This window comes from Drosophila elegans, unplaced genomic scaffold, assembly GCF_018152505.1.
Source record: "Drosophila elegans isolate 14027-0461.03 unplaced genomic scaffold, ASM1815250v1 contig_111, whole genome shotgun sequence".
In the NCBI taxonomy this organism is placed as follows: domain Eukaryota; kingdom Metazoa; phylum Arthropoda; class Insecta; order Diptera; family Drosophilidae; genus Drosophila; species Drosophila elegans.
This window is the reverse complement of record NW_024545475.1, coordinates 18,509-38,453: the sequence shown is the minus strand read 5'-3', so window position 1 is coordinate 38,453 and position 19,945 is coordinate 18,509. Positions and strand designations below refer to the sequence as shown.

Sequence of the window (19,945 nt, the reverse complement as noted above, 5' to 3'; positions counted from 1 at the left end):
TTATGCACTTTTTCAGTAATTTGGAATGAATCGCTCATAATTCCGCTCCATAAAAAGGGCAGCCAATTCAACACAAGTAATACCGTGACATAGCCAAACTTAGAGCTGTTCCTAGCTATTAAAAAACTCATAAGCTATTAACTCCAGCATCAGTGCTGCGGAATCCACATGGTTTCACAAAATGTCGGTCAACTACAACTAACCTCACGACCTTCTTCTTATCCTCAAAAATAACTGATGTAATTTATACTGACTTCACCCAATCTTTCTATTCACTGAAACATGAGCTACTGATCTATAAGCTCCTTCTTCTTAGATTCCCTCCAGCTCTTTTGGTATGGATTCGTTCCTACCATACATGACGGACCCAATAGGTCCAATACAATGGCATAAATTCCAAAACAGTTTTTTTAAGTTCTGGTGTACCAAAAGGTCCTTGGTCCAATCCTATTGGCTTGTTTATTGATGATGCCAAGTTTTGATGTATGCAAATGATGTGAAATTGAGTAAGCATATGACATCGTTAAATAACCTTCAATCCTGGTGCCAAGTCAATAAGCTACTGCTCAATCCAAATAAATGTAGGTCCATGTCATTTTATTGGTGCAATCCAACTGTTCACACACACTCTATTGGAAAATCAATTCAAGTTCTAGGTGTCCTGTCCAATCAAACCAAACATTTATAAAATGCTGGCCCAAGAAATTTGATGATCCATACACCACGAAACTCCTATATGTTTCCCTAGTTCGTCCAACATTGCGCAAGCATATTATCTCCACAATCAAGATATGATAGAATCAGTCCAGAATTACTTATATTTGCATTGCGAGCCTTAAACTGGGAGTCATGACGCCGACTTCCTTCCTATAGAGACTGACTCCGCCTGTTGGACCTGCCAACTTTAATGGACCGTCGGATTTGTTAACTGCCGCTGTGGGCTCATTTCAAATTATAACCTCCCTTAATTGTAATGTTCCCTTCCGTCCATTAGCACTACAAGTGTGCAAACAAACTACTCCCGGTTTTGATCCATTCTGAGTTCTCTGCGACAAATATAATAAACTTTATCACCAAATATATTTTGAGTGCTCCTATGATTTAAACTCTAGTAGAATCGTAAAATTTTTGTCATCCATAAACAACTCATCAACTTATTGCTGATTAATTGATATTTTAAATTACTAAATTATTGTTTATTTCATGTATAATTTTTAAGTTTATCGAGCTGTCCATAGTTCTAAACCATGCTTATAGAGATATCACGGCCGCCACATAGGTAGCAAGCTTACCACATGCACATGTGTCTATACACTAACAATTTTTCGTTTCATCCTGGCGGTCCAATTCGTTACTCAAAAGACCTAGGCAGGGCAAAAACATTTACATTGTTTGTTTTTCGAATGGCTAAGTCAAATTAAATTTGTTTTTGTCTTTTCTTGTGCTCTTCAATAACTTGTTTTCCTGATCTTTTTAAAATATGTTGCTTAATGCACTGCCATAAGGCAGTTTTGAACGCCTGCTCTAAACAAATAAACAATTATAATTAAATATGTCGCTTAACAACGGATTTTCATATATTTAGCTATCTCTAGGTAAGGGAACTTATGTTTGTGTACGACTTTTAGTCAGGAGCTGCCATAATATAGTAAAGTTCAAATGGATCAATGTGTACCTGATTAAACCGTCACTGTTTTTCACCTCAATCTTAATTTTGACAAAAATCGTTAAAATCGTTCAAATTACTATCCATTATTTAATATTAATATTATATTTGTATTAAATAAATCTATAATTTTATATTAAGATTACCTTTAAATTAAATAATAGATAGTAATTCGCCGCTATCATAAAATCTAAGAAACAATTATTTAATTATTAACAATTGTTTGCAAATTTCATTTGGTTTTTATAATTTTCGGTAGTTTTTTGAACAAATCCCGATAGTTGTGTAGAAAAAAGTAAAAGAACGTTAATTACTAGTAAAACTAGTTTTCTATGTCCGAAATCGGTCTACAAAGACTGATTGCGTTTTCATACAAATACTGTTTGTGTCGCGTCGCTTCCCCTGGCAGAACTCTGAGAAATCATCTTATTTTTAAGAAACTATATTTTTTGCTTTAAGACATTTTTTTAAATATTTAAGGTTTAAAAATATTGTTTCTTGATTTAAGAAATAATATTTTTAGACTTAAGAAATTTTATTCCTTAATTTTATAAATATTATAAATTTCTTGGTTTCAGAGCTGCATTTCTTGTTTGAAAAAAGGATTCACCATTTAAATCAAATGAAGGTGACTCGCCTTTGGCGAAAATTCAAAGGCGATTTTACTGTGTTTTAAAGAGAAATTTCTGAGTATGCGTAAAAACGAACGGGCGACAGACGGACACGGCTAGACCGACTCAGCTAGTGATTTATACATTATAGGGTCGAAAATGTCTCCTTCACACACTTTTTGTATGAATTCGAATGCAATAACGGAATTTTCCGTGCAAAACTAATGGTTGTTTATCACACAAATGTGCAATACTAGTGTATGAATTTGCATCTTTTTGGATGCCTTTTCATTCCATATGAAATTTGTGACTGCCGATAAAAAAAACCGTAACACATCTTACACAGCCCTATAACTAAGCTCTACCATTAATAAGAGTGACATGATAGGTTCTCTCGTTTTGTGGGCGTTAACTTGCGTTGCGTAGGCATTTCTAAAAATTGCCATTTAAATCCCAAATCTCTAGCATTCATAGTTAACGAGATTATGATAAATCATCCTTAAATTAAAATGGGTTCTTTTAAGACTTTTTTAATTTTAGCTAAAACTCACTTTTATGCTCTGATCTGTTTCCGGCGATATTACTAGAAGGTAGAAGTGCTCATCCAGCGGAAGGTCCTCAAAAAAGCGCAAACGATATTTACTTATACCATGTCCGTGCTCAATAAATTCCACAGCAATGTATTTCGAATTGGAGGGTTGAACCTGGAAGAAATAAATAGTCTAACGTTATGACTCTTTATAAAACGTGTGATGGGCAAACTATAGTCGGTTAGGGTCCTTACCCCCAAAAAAAAATTATCCTCGATGGATCATGAATTTACGTTGAACAAGAAAGGAAGCAAACTTCGTCAAGCCGAAGTATATATACCCTTGCAGCTATTGCAAAAATTAAATATTTTTGACATCAAAATTATAATTTACTTGCTTGTATGTTTAAAAGCATTGAAACTATGATGTTTTCCAGCTCAATTATTTGAGTTCCTATGGCAACTATATGATATCGTTTTCCGATTTTAATAAAATAAAAATTAATTTAATTAATTAACTGTCAAATTATTAAATAGTCAACAAGAATTTCTGAAAAATATTACAAAATAAAAAAGTTCCTTTTTTTTTTTAATATTTTTATGTTATAGTTGTCCGATTTTGATGAAATTTAAACCTTAATTCGAAATATTTAACCATTACTATATGTTGAAGAACTCAAACAAAAATTAAAAACCATTAAAGTTATATTTTTTTATTTATTTATCTATATGCTATAGTCGTCCGATCCGGCTCAATCTGACTTATGTACTATCTGCAATAGAAAGACAACTTTTGGGAAAGTTTCATGCAGATAGCTTTTAAACTGAGAGACTAGTTTGCGTACAAACGGACGGACAGACGGACGGACAGACAGACATGGCTAGATCGACTCTCCTAGTGATGCTGATCAGGAATATATACACTTTATAGGGTCGGAGATGTCTCCTTCACCGCGTTGCAAACTTCTGACTGAAATTATAATACCCTCTGCAAGGGTTTAAATATAATAATAATTACGGCCAAAAATTTCACGAGAAGCGTACTGAAGTCGAGTATTGAGATTTATCACTACTAAAATTTATTCAATTTTGCAACGAATAATTTCCCTCGAACGACAATAAATTTATTAATTAAAACACATGTTAATCAGTATTTCAAAGAAAAAGAAAAAACTGAAACAATGTAAAAATCTGCGATATATATATTTAAGATTGTGAAGGCCCACCGTTACAACTACTCGAAGTCAAGCCAGAAACACTGGCGAGGACATGCGAAGACAAATGACAGATTTTATAAAGAACGACAACCACAGCAAGGAAACCATCAAACGCCTTCTAGAACTGTCTCAGAAACACGCAAGAAGCCCATTACCAGCACCTAACGGGACAACCGACACAGAGGAACACATAGAGAAAGACCATAAATACCTGCAAGTGCCGAGCCCAACGGAGATGTACGAAGAAAAATCAGTACCCAGACCCACAAGGACAGAAGGAAATAAAGTGGCCACAATGGGAGTGATACGAAGTTTGGGAGAAGAGGACGATGGCACTGTCAACGGCACCCAAACCCGATGCCGTCATGGAGCACCTTTCGATTAAAATTTCTAGAGTACTACAGGCCAGCGGACCATGAGGAGAAAGCTATGGAAAGCATCACACATAGGCACCAGGGCGAGGATGAGCCGGCGAAGGAATATGCGGGAGAACTTCGGAAAATCATGCGGTTCACTACGCTCACAGAAGAAAAAAAGCTGGAGTGGGTGTACCGCGTGGAGTGCAAACGGTATGTTAAACGCGGATAATGCTAAACACTAGCGGAATACCTTCGACTAGCCGATGAATTCGAGGCTCTCCAATCACATGAGCACACAGCACAGCAGATAACACAACAAACACAGGAAGCTCACTGGAGACACCAACCACCTGGAATTTACTGGAGACCACGAGGAACCAGTGGAGACCACAAGAACCGGCACAAGTACTTATAGAGGCGTCACGAGATCGTTTGACAAGAACAATAGATGCTCGAGGTGCAAAGCAATGGGACACATAGCACGTGGTTGCAATAGCCAACCAAGACTGTTTTGCTGGGTATGCGGACAGGATGGAATACGGACAATTCGTTGCTGTCGCCGGTATGAAACGACGGGAAACGGCAGAGGCCCATGGGATCAGAGCGGGCACCCAGGGCACACACCACATCCGCAACGTCAATAAAGTTCAACGGTCAACGCCTAATCGCACAAGTCAACATAGGCAACACAGGAATTCGCGGTGCAATGGACACAAAAACCACATGAAGTTTCATCGGCAAAGAACTAGCCAACAGAATAGCCGGATATGGAAAAAAAAAGCGAGTAACCGAAGCCATAAGACACACGGAACAACCCGGACAGTCACAGAAGCGCTAGAAGTACCAACAAACAAGCACAACAACACTGCTAGGCCTCGACGTGGTGATCGGAGACCTACTCTTGGGAATAGATTTCTTAAAACAATGCAACGCCACATAAGAATACGGAGGCATCACAGCGAGAATTAAAAAGAACAAGAGGAACCAACGCAGGAGCAAAACACACAAGAGACACGGCATCGAATCTCTAGAAACAGCCGAGTCACTGATCCAAGAGACCCTCAAAAGGGAGTTGGAGATGATGAACCAAATCAAAGGAGTTAGTCACATTGCAAGCCACAAAATCTTCATGAAGCACGATCGCCCAATTAAGCAGAGGTACTACCCTCGAAACCCAGCAATGCAATCAATAATATATAAACAAGGTGACGAACTCATAGCACAAAACCTCTTAGTACCCTGGCACACTGCCTACAGCTCACCAGTGGTAATTGTGGAGAAGAAAAACAAAGAATGGAGACTGTGCGTAGACTATAGGCAGCTAATCGAACACTCTGAGCGAGACGCGTACCCGGTACCCCGAATAGATCACATACTCAACCAACTCCTCGAGGCAAAATATATAAGCACACTAGACCTAAAAAGTGGTTACTGGCAGATACCGACGGACGAAGGTTTACTACTTTGCTACACTGCTTTTACTGTACCAGGACGCGGACTGTTTCAGTGTTAAGTAATGCCTTTCGGATTACACACAGCACCAGCTACTTTCCGCCATCCTCAACAAGCCAAGTCCACAGACAACAGAAGATTCGTTCCTAACTTCACTGAACTGGCACAACTGCTATACAACATGGTTAAGAATAGTACAAAGTTTAAATGGACCGAGGAGACAGAAGAGGCAACAAAAAACTTGAAGAAAGCCCTAACGGAAGCACGTGACTTGCCCTGACTTTGAAAGAACCTTTGTACTTCTGACGGACGCCAGTAACTGCGGATTGGGAGCAGTACTAACCCAGGAGGAACACGTTATTTCTTCGTCGTCATCACTGTCCACCAAGCTCTTAAATTTCTCAACTCGATCGAGACGGATTGCCAAATGGGCATTGGCAATGCAGCCATACTCATTCGAGGTACGCTATCGCAAAGGCAAGCTTCACGTCGTATCAGACGCATTATCCCGAACGCTCGAGGAAAAAGTACACGGAGCCGAGATAGAGGAAGAAGGACTCGGAGCCGAGATCGAGGAAGAAAAGTGGATGAAACAGAAACTCTTTGCAAAAGGAAAAGATCCAGAAACATGGCCAGATTACGCGGTAATAGAAGGAAAATTGTATAGAGATCTACCGTCATGGGCCGCAGACGAGGATACGTAACTGTGGAATCTATGCGTTTCAAAGAACCAAAAGGAACGAGTTCTACGAGAAAACCATAGCGAAGCCACAGCAGGCCACCTAGGGATTAGGAAAACTAAGCACCGGGTAAAGGAATCATACTACTGGCAAGGGATGCACAGAGATATACAGCAGTACGTACCTCGCTGTGAAACATGCCAACGGTACAAGACCTCACTGTAGCAGACGGCAGGGAAATACTGACACAAATAGCATGTGCACCCTGTGAAACCCTCTGCATAGACTTCGTTGGTCCACTGCCGAGGTCTAGCCACAGCAACAACATAATAACATGGTTGTGTTTGACAAGTTCTCTAAATGGGTGGAGCTAGTGCCGTCAGGAAAGCAACTACGAAAATCGTCATAAAATTATTACGGGAACAGATCCTCACACGATATTGAGCAACAAAAAAACTCATCTCGGACAACGGGGTGCAGTTTACAGGCAATAAGTTTAAAGCGCAACTCCAGTAATGGGGAATCGTCCACCAGTTGACAGCTCCATACACCCCGCAAACGAGCCCGGCCGAGAGGGCAAATAGGACAATAAAGACAATGATAGCTCAATTCTCCGGAATAGAACACACGCGGTGGGACGACTGGCTACCCGAAATATCAATGACTATTAACAGCAGCAGGTCAGAGTCAACAGGATACAGCCCGGCGTATCTACTATACGGACGGGAAATACGACTACCTGGGAGCCTGTATACCCGGATCCGGAATGGTAAAGGAAACGATCGAAGCACGGTTGCATGATAGAAACAAGCAAGTTGGCACATCGGAACATGGGAAAAGCAGCACAAGCCAGAACGTACAACCTACGTAAAAGAGACTGGAGACCCAAAGTAGGAGACCTCGTATGGGAACGACAACACCCATTATCAAAAACAGGTATTGGGTTTGCATCGAAGTTACCACCAAAATACGGGGGCCCATTTAAAGAGACGATCAAACATACGGTGACAGGAAAGACACACAGAGCATACATTAACGAGGGTGCGATTCCATCTCTCTACCATGTCGGCGAACAGTGAGGATCCAAATTGAGTCCCCTGTCATGGAACATCCGAATCCAGTGGGTGGTCAACGCCTTCGCAATAGTTTCCTCAGTCATGTTCAAAAGAGAAATAGCTAGTGGCCATCTACTAAAACGTTCGATGATCGTAAGGCATTAACGCAGGTTGCGAGCTTGGGGAAGCTCAATCAAGTCGATATAAAAATGCTCAAAACGGTTCAGGAATTTCAATCTTGTCCGCAGAGCTGCTGCAGTTTGTTGTGAGTCTAATATCGCTAGAGCGCTGAAGTTAGCCGTCATGCTTATCGCGATTATGCGTGCAATCTGCGATTACATTGTTCGCATTGTAAGCGATTTCCTTAAAAAACTGGGAAATGAAATCCAATTAAAGCAGTTGACGAAGCGATGCTTTGGAGGCTTTTTGCTGAAAGAGATCTCGAAAATCTTTTAAAGATGCTGCAAGTGCTTCTCATCAGTTTTGGAGTCATTATTGACGCGTGTTGAAAGAAGTATATTAGTGGGTGTGATTTCAATAAAGCGACTAAGAGGCTCGGAATATTGGCTGATTAATTTGACAGAACCCTATGAGCTGATTGTGAAAACGTTGTAAAGCTTTGCTTACGTTAACTTTTCCTTTGTTGATGTGGAAGTCAAAGATTAGGAGTAAGCCGTGATTCGTAAAGAATTCTGCTCCAATGATTGCTTGTTGGACGTCTGCAACGACGAAAAGTCAGTTGAAGTTGCGCTGTAGACTAAGTCCAGAGTAAGTATCAATCACTGAAAGGTATCGCTTTAACTGACGCTAAATGCTGTTAGAAAATTGGAGCTGTTAAGGCCGGCGGGAAAAATTTTCAGTGTTTTGGACTGGTTGCATTCTTGTTGAAAATACGCGCCATAAAGTTTTATTTTTATAGCTTTTTTAAATAAAAGAGAAACATAGGCATCGGTATTATCAACAAAAATCATCAGAACAGTGCTCTGTTTCTTTTTTTTAATACCCATGTCAAACGAGGACGACTCCTTAACATTTCTTGAAGAGATAGAAACGACTTAACAACCGCGATCTCAGCACCCAAAATGTATAAATATTGGGTGTACAAGTAGAAAACCGCCGTTTTCCACTGGGTGGCGCCACCTTTGGAAATCGGTGAGGGAATTCCGATCAGAAGCATCACATGGCAAGCTTAGGTATCGGTCAACAACTTCAAATCATCTCGCTCGTCTATTCTCATTGTCCATTTTTTTGTTGGTGCGCAAAGATGTCGAAATTTGAACCGAATAAGCGTCATTTGCGGGAGATTTTGCTCGAATGAATGTAGCAGCATATAGTGAGTCGTGTTTCAGTGAAAGAACGTGCCGAGAATGGTTCGAAAAATTCAAAAATGGTGATTATGACGTGGAAGACAAGGATCGGCCGGGTCCCGTGAAAAAGTTTGAAGATGCAGCTTTGGAGACTCTGTTTTCTACTTGTACACCCAATACATTCTACTAAATAAATCCAGTTTTTTCAATTTTTTCATTCGGCACTCTAAAGAAGCTCTAACAACAATTTTAGTTCATTATATTTCAATTTAAACAAGAAAGAAAGCAAACTTCGGCAAGCCGAAGTTCATATACCCTTGCAGCTATTGCAAAAATTAAATATTCATGAAAACAAACGTGTATGTGTATGTAAACGTGTATGTTTACATTGAAGCTATGATGATTTGCAGCTCAATTATTTGATAGTTCCTTTGGCAGCTATATTATATCGTTTTCCGGTTTTAATAAAATTAAAAGCCTAATTCTGAACTGTCAAATTATGAATTAATCAAAAAGAATTTCTAAAAAAATTACAAAATAAAAAAGTTACATTAAAAAAAAAAATTTTTAATATTTTTATTGTTCCCTTTGGAGCTTTAAGTTATAGTCGTCCGATTTTGATAAAATTTAAACCGTAATTCTGAAATATTTAACCATTACTATATCTCGAAGAACTAAAAAAAAAATTAAAAACCACCAAAGTTATAATTTTTTCTTAAATATTTTTTTCCGATCAGACTTATATACTACCTGCAATAAAAAGACAACTTTTGGGAAAGTTTCATGCTGATAGCTTTAAAACTGAGAGACTAGTTTGCGTGGAAACGGTCGGACAGACGGACGTGGCTAGATCGACTCTCCTAGTGATGCTGATCAAGAATATATATACTTTATAGGGTCGGAGATGTCTCCTTCACTGCGTTGCAAACTTCTGACTGAAATTATAATACCCTCTGCAAGGGTATAAAAAGGGGTCGGCAGTGGTCGACTCCAAAGCAGTAACAGCGGTTTGAAAAATTAGCGGATAACAGTGTGTATTGATTTCCTGTATTTTTTGGCCAAATAGATTGTCGCTTATACTTATGATTGTTAAACATGAGAACCCACCAGCGACTCACCTGAACCTTATGCAATGCCTTGTCTAGTCCACTAACATGGATCTCCTGGGGCTTCAAGACGGTCACTCGTACTGATTCAGGAATCACCTTGATACCGGGAACTAATTTCAATGACATCTTATCCAAAATGCCGTCGGCCATCGCCACCTGTTTATATTTTTTTAAGTAGGAAACAAACAATTTTATGTAAAATTTGTTTTAAAAATAATTTGCAAAGGGATTTTTGTCCATACAAAAAAGTATGCCACCAACCTCTAGCTCCAGGTAGACGTCGTTTGTCTTGACAATGTTCAGAAGCTCAATGAAACTTGAGAGCAGCTCTAGTCGACAAGAATACTGCCCAACGCTGGCATCAAACAAAGCCTCCACTTTGTATAACTTTAATAATTGGCGACCGAGCGCCTCTTTGGCAGCTAGCCGACAGGAAAAGACATCCACTGACATGCCATCCAGCTGCCCGGCGCACTTGGAAACGTTTTTTGCAATCTATCGAGGAGGAATTTTATTTTCTAGTTATATACACTCTTTATCCGAAAGCACTTACGAGGTTACTGTACTTTTCTGACTGTACGTGGTTGCGGAGAACTAGATGTCCCCGATACTCCGATCCGCTGAATGTGTCCAATGACTTGGCAAAAACAATCTATTGAAAATTCATTTAATATGTGTGTCAATAGGTAAGAACGAGTGTAATACCGCATCAGACTCGCGAACTTCGAGGTCAAACTTAATGAAACCGCCGCGCTTTTCTTCGTCGCCGTTGGTGATCACAATCTTTTCCCCAAGTTTGTGCTGATGATTCAATACCCGAGCAATACCTGCAATACAGATATTTTTTTAATTTGTTTATTTACACGTTTATTTACACGTTTATTTACACGTTTATTTAATTTATTATTCGAGATCTCGGAAACTATAAAAGCTAGACTAGGACTTGGCATACAGATTCTGATAGTTCCTAAGCAATAGAAGTTTATTTCAAAACGGAGCCACGCCCACTCTAACGCCCACAAATTGTGAAAGTATGTACTGTCACTCTGACACATGTTAGAAGGTTGTGGTTGTTGTTGTGCGTGCGTTTCATTCATGTCTATCGGCAGACCCAAAAAATCAAATCGAAATCGAGTTATTATTTTAGGAGTTATTGGGTTCTCAGCCGCCCCTCTGCCGTTTAGCCTCCTAAACTTCGAATGTTTTGTAGGAAAAATTCTTAAAATCGAAAAAAACGCAAAACGGAAAAAAATGTTTGCACCGTCATCTATAAAATAATTTTTTTAAATTTAATTACATATTATTATACAACTTTTAAAGAATGTAAGAAAAAATTTTCAAAGAAAAATAATAAAAAAAATAAGGCGGTAACGGTGAATCTTCGGAGGCGTATTGTAAAAAAGTTGGTTTGCGGTGAACATCATAACTTGTGACCGGATTATCGGAAAAAAAATGTATATGCTTTTTAAAGCTGATGAATTTTTCGTAGTGATCACAAAGAGTTCCTCTTTTTCTATTTTTTTAGCATTTTGATGTGAACAACGCGGTTTTGGCTAAAAACAAATAGCGGTTAAATTGTTATTAACAATAGAAAAAAAAACCTTCTGATTTATGTGAAGAAATGTTGAGCTCTGATATTCACGAACTTCAAAACGACGTTTTCGGGAAAATTAATTTAAAGTTGTTCATACGTCAACAATCTGGTAGCACGGCCAGTCTTTTGAAACGCTGTAACTTCGTTAGTTTTACTAGGATTGAGTTGAAATTTTTCCAGAATATTCTCAACATATTGTTGAATCAGAAAAATAATACAAAAAACGTTTAAAATAACGTTTTCCTCGAAAAAACATAGTCGACGTAATTAGAAATCTAAAGAATACCGTTTTTTTGATTTTGGATCAACCCACTCGCCAAACCGTGACTTAAGCAGGACCACTGCAGCAGCAAAAACTTACATGTGTTATGAAAAGCAAATTCCAAGGTTCTGGAACAAATTTTTGTTTAAGTTTAAGAACAAAATTAACAAGACAAAACATGTATCTTTGACAAAAAAAAAAATTTCAAATCTTTGCAGTAAAACTTTTGTAATAAATTTCCTAATAATCTCCTTAAAGCAGCATGAGTCCAATTGGATGTTTTTACTAGAGGTCTGCGTAAATGCATTCAAAATGGCAAATGAATCGTTCATTCTAAAACTGAGTGCACGTTTACAAGTACAACTTTCAATGAATGTGAGTGAATGTTGTTTTAACGCCAATATTGACATTATTGTATCACATTCTACAATACATAATTAGTACACCTTATTAGTGTGCAGTTCACAAACTGTACACTAAGTTGTAGAGAAAAAAATTTTATAAATCCATACTCAATGTACTTTCAATTCATTTGATTAAAACTTGATTAAAATGCAATCGAATAATTAAGTTGCAAATCACTATAGCTTCAATTTTATAAAACATATACGAAAGTAAATCATAATTTTAACGTTTTCAAGAGTATTTAGTTTTTGAAATAGCTGCAAGGGTATATGAACTTCGGCTTGCCGAAGTTTGCTTCCTTTCTTGTTTTATATGTAAATTGTATATTGATAATTTAACTTTTTGTACGAGGATACCTTCCTTCGTCAAATAACCATTTTATGGTCTTAACTAAAACAAATTATTTTTTTTTTTTGGTTTCTGATGATCCCGCGAAAAGTTATGCTGTCAACGCGGAGAGGCCTTTTTTCCAAGGGAGTGCCGAAAATGACGCCGCAATAGACAAGTTTATAATTTGTTTTTTTTTTTTTAATTTGTTTTGTACGAGGAAGTCCATGTAACCCGTTAAATTTTTTCTCTTTAGCGGTTTAATATGTAGCTTGTAAAGTTCGAAAGAGTGACAGATATCTGTTCCTTCTAAAGCACTCACAGCCAGATAAAAAAAATAATTTTGCTTTCTAGAAAATTAATATTGCAGTAAAGCAAAAATAATGTAATGCTGTGAAAGCATTTTTAAACGCCGAAAAAAAATAGCACTCAACGTTTAAGCAACCCATAATCTAGTCCATTCAATTGTTTTTTTTGAAGCACCAAAGTACTCACCTGTTTGTTTATTAATCGAAATAATATGCTCATTCGAACTGCTCCAAATCGATGACAGCGTTAGCGGTGAATCGAAGCAAATGATGTCGCCTACAGAGAAAATGGTCTGTCGCTTGTTTGACGGTTGGACACGAGCAGTTGTGTATAATTGTATGTGAATGTGTTTGAGAGGTAATGTGCGTCAGTAAAAACATGTTTTTCATGCGGGAGAAAAAAAAAAACAAAATATTTAATTTGTAAGAGGCGTTTAGAAATAACTCACTTATAAACTCATTCAATGAATTTCTAATTTCATTAGAATAGCTAGGAAAACATTTTCTTCGTTTTCTGCGACCAGCAATGCATGTTGCATCTGTTCTACCCCATGTTAATCTGTTTTTTAATGTCAATAGGAGTATTAAGTCCCAGCTTACCTGGGTGGGAAAGATGTTTTCTGACTCGACCACTGACAACTTGATGTAGTCCTCAGCATGCTTAACTCCAGTTGGGTCTCTTAGACTGATGGCGATGACATTGTTGGTCTCCCGCTGCAGGTTTAGCTGTGTGTAAATATGCGTATATCGTTAACATGTTTTAATCATTGCGTATTAAATTTGAGCTGCAAAAGCTACAGCTTTGACTCAGTGCGTCCTGCGGCTAGTCACAATTTAGAACCGTGGTCGCTCTGTGTTTATTCGTTTGTAAAGATTATTATAATGTTTATCAAAGGTTTGCAACGCAATAAAGAAATTATCAGTCCTATAAAGTAAAAAAATGCTTCATCAGCATCGATAGAAGAGTCTAGTCATGTATGTCAGTTTCTAAAAAGCTCCTATAGGAACAATCGCAAAAATAAATTTAAAAAAATTAATTCCGATGTTTTTTAAACTACACAATTTAACTTCGAGAAATAGTAATGGGTTTACAGTTCAAATATACAATTTTAATTTTATTAAGATAAAAACGACTATATTATATAGTTCAAAAAGGAACAATCGCCAAAAAAAAATTTAAAAAAAAAAAGCTCAGCTGTTTCTCCATTTTTACGCATATACTTCGATACTTATAGTAATAGTTTAATCTTTAAGAAATTAGGTTTTAATTTTATTAAGATCAGACAACGAATCAGCGAAACACCAAAATATCTATTGCTTATACGCGTATACTCATAAAAATCGGTATTTTGCAAGGGTATATAAACTTCGGCTTTCCAAAATTTGTTCCTTTCTTGTTAATTGGTGGCATCAGTTTGCATGGGTCAAAAAAGCTGGCCAGCAAAAACGAGCAATATACCGTGCAGCTTGATCTTATGATTTTAAGCACTCTCATCCGCAATCCAACCGTTCGCATATGTTGGTGGCAACAAAGCATACAGACTCAAATCATTTCTCTTTATTACCATAAGACAGGAGAAATGTATACAAAAAAGGTTACAAAAACAAACTGCCAACAAAAACAAGCGAATACCGCAAGCGAAAACTTTGTTCGGATTTGGCTACTTGGCGGAACTCGGCTATATACAGCTATATATTAACAGGCCACGAAAGGAGCGTTCAAAACTGAAAAATCGTACTCACTGCTATTGTCAGATTGTTATCTATCTTGGCGTCCACCACATCTTTGGTGGCCAATTCATACCGCAGTCCATTTGCATCCTCGATATTATGTGAGAACTCGTTGCCCAGGTTGTCGTGTAGCGATATCTTAAATAGAAAGTTCATACCTCGCGGAACCTTGTGTTCGGCTTTCCTAAGTTTAAGGTTTGGTATCAGTGTCACCAAAATGTATTGTACATTCTTCACTTCGATTCCGATAGACAGTGTTTGGTCCGCTGTTTTAGCCTAGACGATAAAAATAAAATTCAATTCAATAGAATTCCGCTTTTGTGCCCGCATGCTGGATCTTACAATTATCAGATCACGGCCAAGAATGTCCTTTGTTTGCACAAGGCCATCGGGTGATACGTTGATAATGCCACTGCTCTGGCCGGCTGTCCTATAGACCGTATTGTCCATATTAGACTTAAGCTGAAGAATGCTTCGCGGCGCTGCCAAAATGGAATCCATTTGGATTGGTTTTGGTGCGACCAGTTCCAGTGTTTTAAAAACTACGAGAATAATTTTCATTTGGGACCTTAAAGTAATTCTTGTAAATAGTCAAGTGAGCTCACACTAACCAGTTAGCTCCACGGTGGCTGCTGGCAGCATAGTTCCATCCGCCAAACTAATGGTTGCCGATATGGTAACCTTTCCGGGATTAAGGGCTCTTACTCGGACCGATATCAAGTCTTCACTTTGGTATTCGATTCCTGGAATTGGATTTAAACACGATGATTTACACTACACGATAAGATGTTTTCAAGTATCTGCAAAGTCTAAAAAATAAAATATTTTAAATATCATTTCTTGAAAAAAAAAACGAGAAAGGAAGCTAACTTCGGCAAGCCGAAGTTCATATACCCTTGCAGCTCTTGCAAAAATTAAATATTCTTGAAAACATTAAAATTATGATTAACTTGCGTATATGTTTAAAAACAGATTAACAGATTTTGGTGAAAACAGTGACATACGCGAGCAAGCATAATCAGTGGGGATCTCATCCAAACATGCAATAAACTGATATACGTTTTGCCGGACAGCCCTTCATATTGACCAGTAGATCCCAGAACCACAGATTTAATTGATTTCAATATGACAAAAACTTCTCTCGCTATCTAATATTTGCGAAAACGCTCTCGTTACTCGTAGGGTAAAAAAGTATATTGTAATCGTTCAAAAGTATATAACAGGTAGAAGAAAACGTTTCCGACCCTGAGTATGTCTGTCTGTCAAACTGTCAGTCTGTATGTCCGTATGAACGTCCAGATCTCGGAAACTATAAAAGCTAAAAATTTTGATTTGAAATGCAGATAGTGTGTGTAAAATCGTGAGCAACTAAACAAATGAGTAACTGAACAACTGAGAACTAATCAAGTGAGCAAAAGAGTTCAATAATTGTAAACATGTTCAGTCCAGTCACTCACATGGAAAAAACTTTATAATTGTGTATTTTTATACCCTTGCAGAGGGTATTATAATTTCAGTCAGAAGTCAGTGAAGGAGACGTTTCCGGCCCTATAAAGTATATATATTCTTGATCGGCATCACTAGTAGAGTCGATCTAGCCATGTCCGTCTGTCCGTCTGTCAGTCTGTCCGTCTGTCCGTCCGTTTCTACGCAAACTAGTCTCTCAGTTTTAAAGCTATCTGCATGAAACTTTCCCAAAAGTTGTCTTTTTATTACAGGTATATAAGTCGGAACGAGTCGGATCGGACATCTATATAATATAGCTCCCATAGGAACAATCGAAAAATAAACAAAAAAAAATTATAACTTTGCTGTTTTTTAATTTTTCTATTAGTTCTTGGACATATAGTAATGGTTAAATACTTCAGAATTACGATTTAAATTTCATCAAAATCGGACGAATATATAATATAGCTCCCATAGGAACAACCGAAAAATAAACAAAAAAAAATTATAACTTTGTTGTTTTTTAATTTTTATTTTAGTTCTTCGAGATATAGTAATGGTTAAATATTTCAGAATTGCGTTTTAAATTTCAGCAAAATCGGACGACTATAGCATATAGCTCCCATAGGAACAATCGTATAGCTGCCATAGGAACTATCGAATAATTAAGCTGCAAATCATCATAGCTTCAATGTTTTTAAACTTACACTCAAGTAAATCATAATTTTAACGTTTTAAAGTGTATTTAGTTTTTGAAATAGCTGCATGGGTATATAAACTTCGGCTTGCCGAAGTTTGCTTCCTTTCTTGTTTAATTAAATATTAAAACAATATGGTAGGAAACAATGTTTACAATGTATTTTAATGGTCGTTCTTTTCTTCAAAATATTAATTTAATTTTTGACATCATTTTAAAATGACAGCATATTTTGGTATGTTCTGCTACATATTTTTACATTGAAAAAGGAAAATTTTAATTATATAATTTGCTTATCTATTTTAATAGTTTTGCCGCGATTAAACTGGAAATAAGAAACTACTTCCAGGCCTTTACTTCATTAATGGAAGGGCTTGTAAGTTCCGTATCTGTTCCTGCGTCGAAACTCAAACGGGCAGGCTCATCGAAAAACGTTTGGAATTTAATGTTCGTGCACTTTGTGGGCATAGAGCTAGATATAATCTCTTCAGCGGTATCCGTGCACGTTTATTTATACTAAAGACTTGATAAAACTAAACTCACCTGCAGCCGTGAATACGTTAAATAATTCAACCACCTGCGTTGGGCTGGCTTTCCAGGAGATTTTGGTATTTTGCAGAGTACCCAGAACCATAGGCGATAAATCAGAATGTCCCCACAAGGTGGCGGGCATTACGGCACCGCAACGAACTCGGACCAGCGGCGTGCGTATCTGCACTCCCTTAAGGGCAATCACGTTTATTTCCACCGAGTCTTGAGAGACCACCTCGTCCTTACCGGTTATGGGGTTTTTTAGCACGAATTTGCCTACAATCTTACTGGTCCCCAGCCTGTGGGCCGTAACAATAGACGACCTTATAGCTGCAAGTGAGAAGGATAAGGATAATCTTATTGTCAAGCGATACACCAGAAATAAACTCACTTGCTATTTGCTCCGACTCCACTGTGTATACCATATTGGTGTTTGGCTGCGGCCCGCCCTGATAGTAGATCTGTATGCTGCTGCCGACCACGAGAGTTGAGGTGCGCGGATAGAGACGAATCGGGGCAAAAACCTGAACGTTAAGGGGCTCACTTGTCACCTGCAGGGTGCCCCTTCCGGACTGAAAAACGATCTTGGTCTCGCCGACGTTGTTGCCAGTGATGGTGTAGCGGATTTCCCCCGGTCGCAAGTCATTCTGCTCGCCTAAACGCACGCTCAAAACGCTTTGGTCCAAGACCTGATAAGTTAGGTCGTACACACTCAATATGTTCCGGTCCACGAGCAAAAGGTTGTCGTTGGTGTCAAAGACCCGGACAATCGCCTCAATACGAGTAGTCCTTTCCATCCGGTCCATGCTAGCGACTTCAATGGCCCCAATTCCCACAACGGAAATGGACAGATGACTGGGTTCGTTAGTCAAACAGCGGTCGGTCAGCTCGAGACGCACGTGGCCGAAACGCAACGGCGTCAACACTAATAGGCGGGTCTTCTCGTCATATTCGACCTGCACGATCCCCTCCTCGGAGAGCTCGAGCTGCAGGTAACCGCTGCCCTGAGTGATGGATATTTCTTCGCTGTGGCCCTTAGCAAGAAAAATGCTGATGTGGTCCTTAGGCAACAGCGTGCTGTTGACTGTATGAAATCGTATCTCGTTTTCGATCAGAGGCGTGCCAATTAACCCCGTTTTAGGCTGCAAAAGGAATTTTAAGGATTAATTAGCGAGAAGAAAATGATTTAGCAAAGATAACCGACATTTTTGAGTCCGAAAGCAGGACGCTCCGCGTAAATATCTTGCTCGGCAAGCAGCTTTTCGTTGTAGTGGGACACCGTGCCTTTAATGCGGAAGTTGGGCGCCACTTCGCTCAAAGTTAGGACGAGAAGATCACGGTTCGGAACGCTAACGGTGTGAACAAATTTCTCCTCAGTGACATGTCGGTGTAAAACAGTGTCCTCATGGTAGCGCTCGTCACCCGCGGAAAATTCCCAGTCCAGTTGAAGAGAGCTCACATTCATAAGCCGGCGATTATTTGAATCCTGCACCTCTATTTCAATCTCAAATTTGTTCTCCCGATCTTTTAGAAACAGTAGCGAGGATCGTTGTTCCAGGGGACAGGACTCACGCAGGTTGTGGCGAGCGTAGAGCTTTAAGAAGCGGGGACGCACGCAATGCACTTTGGTGGTCACCTCGGATCGGTAGACGGCGAAGTTGGGCGTGGAAAGGCTATTGTGGACACGGTAAGTGAACTCAGTCTGGCCCAGCTTGCGGCACAGCACCGTGAACGCGGTAATAGCATTTTGTATGTCGAACTTTATCTCAGACACCTTGATTATATTGCCATCGAAATCAGTGGACTTGGTTAGCTCGGCCGCCAGCGTATAAATACGCTGCGGTCCGTTTGAGTAGATAATGTTGCGTGATGAACCGACGGGCAGCACCACCTCGTTATCCGGCGGATTAAGCACGCCCAGCGGCTCAAAAACGTAAATGTCTACGGTGTCATGAAGCACTTTGTCCTGAAACATGTATGATACGCGTAACGAAGTGCTGCCCACAGCGGTAGCCCGAAGCCGTAACACGTGGCACGCATCATGGACCGCTTCATGTACCTCCTCGTTGCTCTCCAGCTGTAAAATGGGATGGCTGAAATCAAGCTGAAAGTGGAGGTTGTTGCAAGTCGTGTAGGGCACGTCTGAATTATTGATTCGGGCGTACACACCGACATGTACGAAAACAAAGCCGTTCAGGGATGTCTCAAAGTTGCAGTGCTTAATCTGGAGTCTGTTGGGGGGCACGAAGTAAATCTGCGCAAGACAGGAGATTTTCTGGTTTCTGGTCAGTGCTACTTTGACGGTGGTGTGAGCGGCTACCAAACTGCCGTTCTGAAGACGCTCCTGGAGAACGAGGGCCGGGCGAACATCTCGGATTTCAGTTTTGGCCAAGCCCTGGGCATCTATTTGAAGCATCTGCGGGTTTCCGGAGAACCAAGCGTAGTTGTTGTCTCCGCCAGAAGCATGAAACTGGAGCTCTAACGGTTTCACACTGCTTTGATCGTAGGGCAGTACCACCTTGGTTGGTATCAGCTTAAGCTCTTCAAAAATCTGAAGCTCAGCTTGTACCGACAGCTGTCATGAGTAAAAAAAATCAGTTATTAAAGAAATTGTAAGTCTAGAACATTTTTTGCATTGCAATCAAATTCTCAGTTTATA

The 19,945-nt window shown here is 39.1% G+C and overlaps 1 protein-coding gene and 1 non-coding gene across 3 annotated transcripts in view; both read right to left on the bottom strand.

Annotated features, from left to right (window-relative positions):
* Window positions 1–19,945, bottom strand: part of LOC108147015 (nuclear pore membrane glycoprotein 210) — a 35,983-nt gene that overhangs the window by 13,984 nt on the left and 2,054 nt on the right. Inside the window, exons 3-15 of one of the 2 annotated variants that reach the window (XM_041707642.1) lie at window positions 18,491–19,861; window positions 17,678–18,428; window positions 17,299–17,616; window positions 15,224–15,355; window positions 14,955–15,154; window positions 14,625–14,888; window positions 13,482–13,607; window positions 13,069–13,180; window positions 10,691–10,812; window positions 10,539–10,637; window positions 10,247–10,480; window positions 9,995–10,141; window positions 2,829–2,981 (exon numbers count right to left, since the gene is read on the bottom strand). In XM_041707642.1, coding sequence (XP_041563576.1) covers window positions 2,829–2,981; window positions 9,995–10,141; window positions 10,247–10,480; window positions 10,539–10,637; window positions 10,691–10,812; window positions 13,069–13,180; window positions 13,482–13,607; window positions 14,625–14,888; window positions 14,955–15,154; window positions 15,224–15,355; window positions 17,299–17,616; window positions 17,678–18,428; window positions 18,491–19,861 — 4,029 coding nt within the window. The remainder of the gene's footprint in view (window positions 1–2,828; window positions 2,982–9,994; window positions 10,142–10,246; window positions 10,481–10,538; window positions 10,638–10,690; window positions 10,813–13,068; window positions 13,181–13,481; window positions 13,608–14,624; window positions 14,889–14,954; window positions 15,155–15,223; window positions 15,356–17,298; window positions 17,617–17,677; window positions 18,429–18,490; window positions 19,862–19,945) is intronic. The other variant, XM_041707653.1, reaches the window with a different exon arrangement.
* Window positions 17,128–17,264, bottom strand: LOC121466878. Its single transcript, XR_005977041.1, has one exon.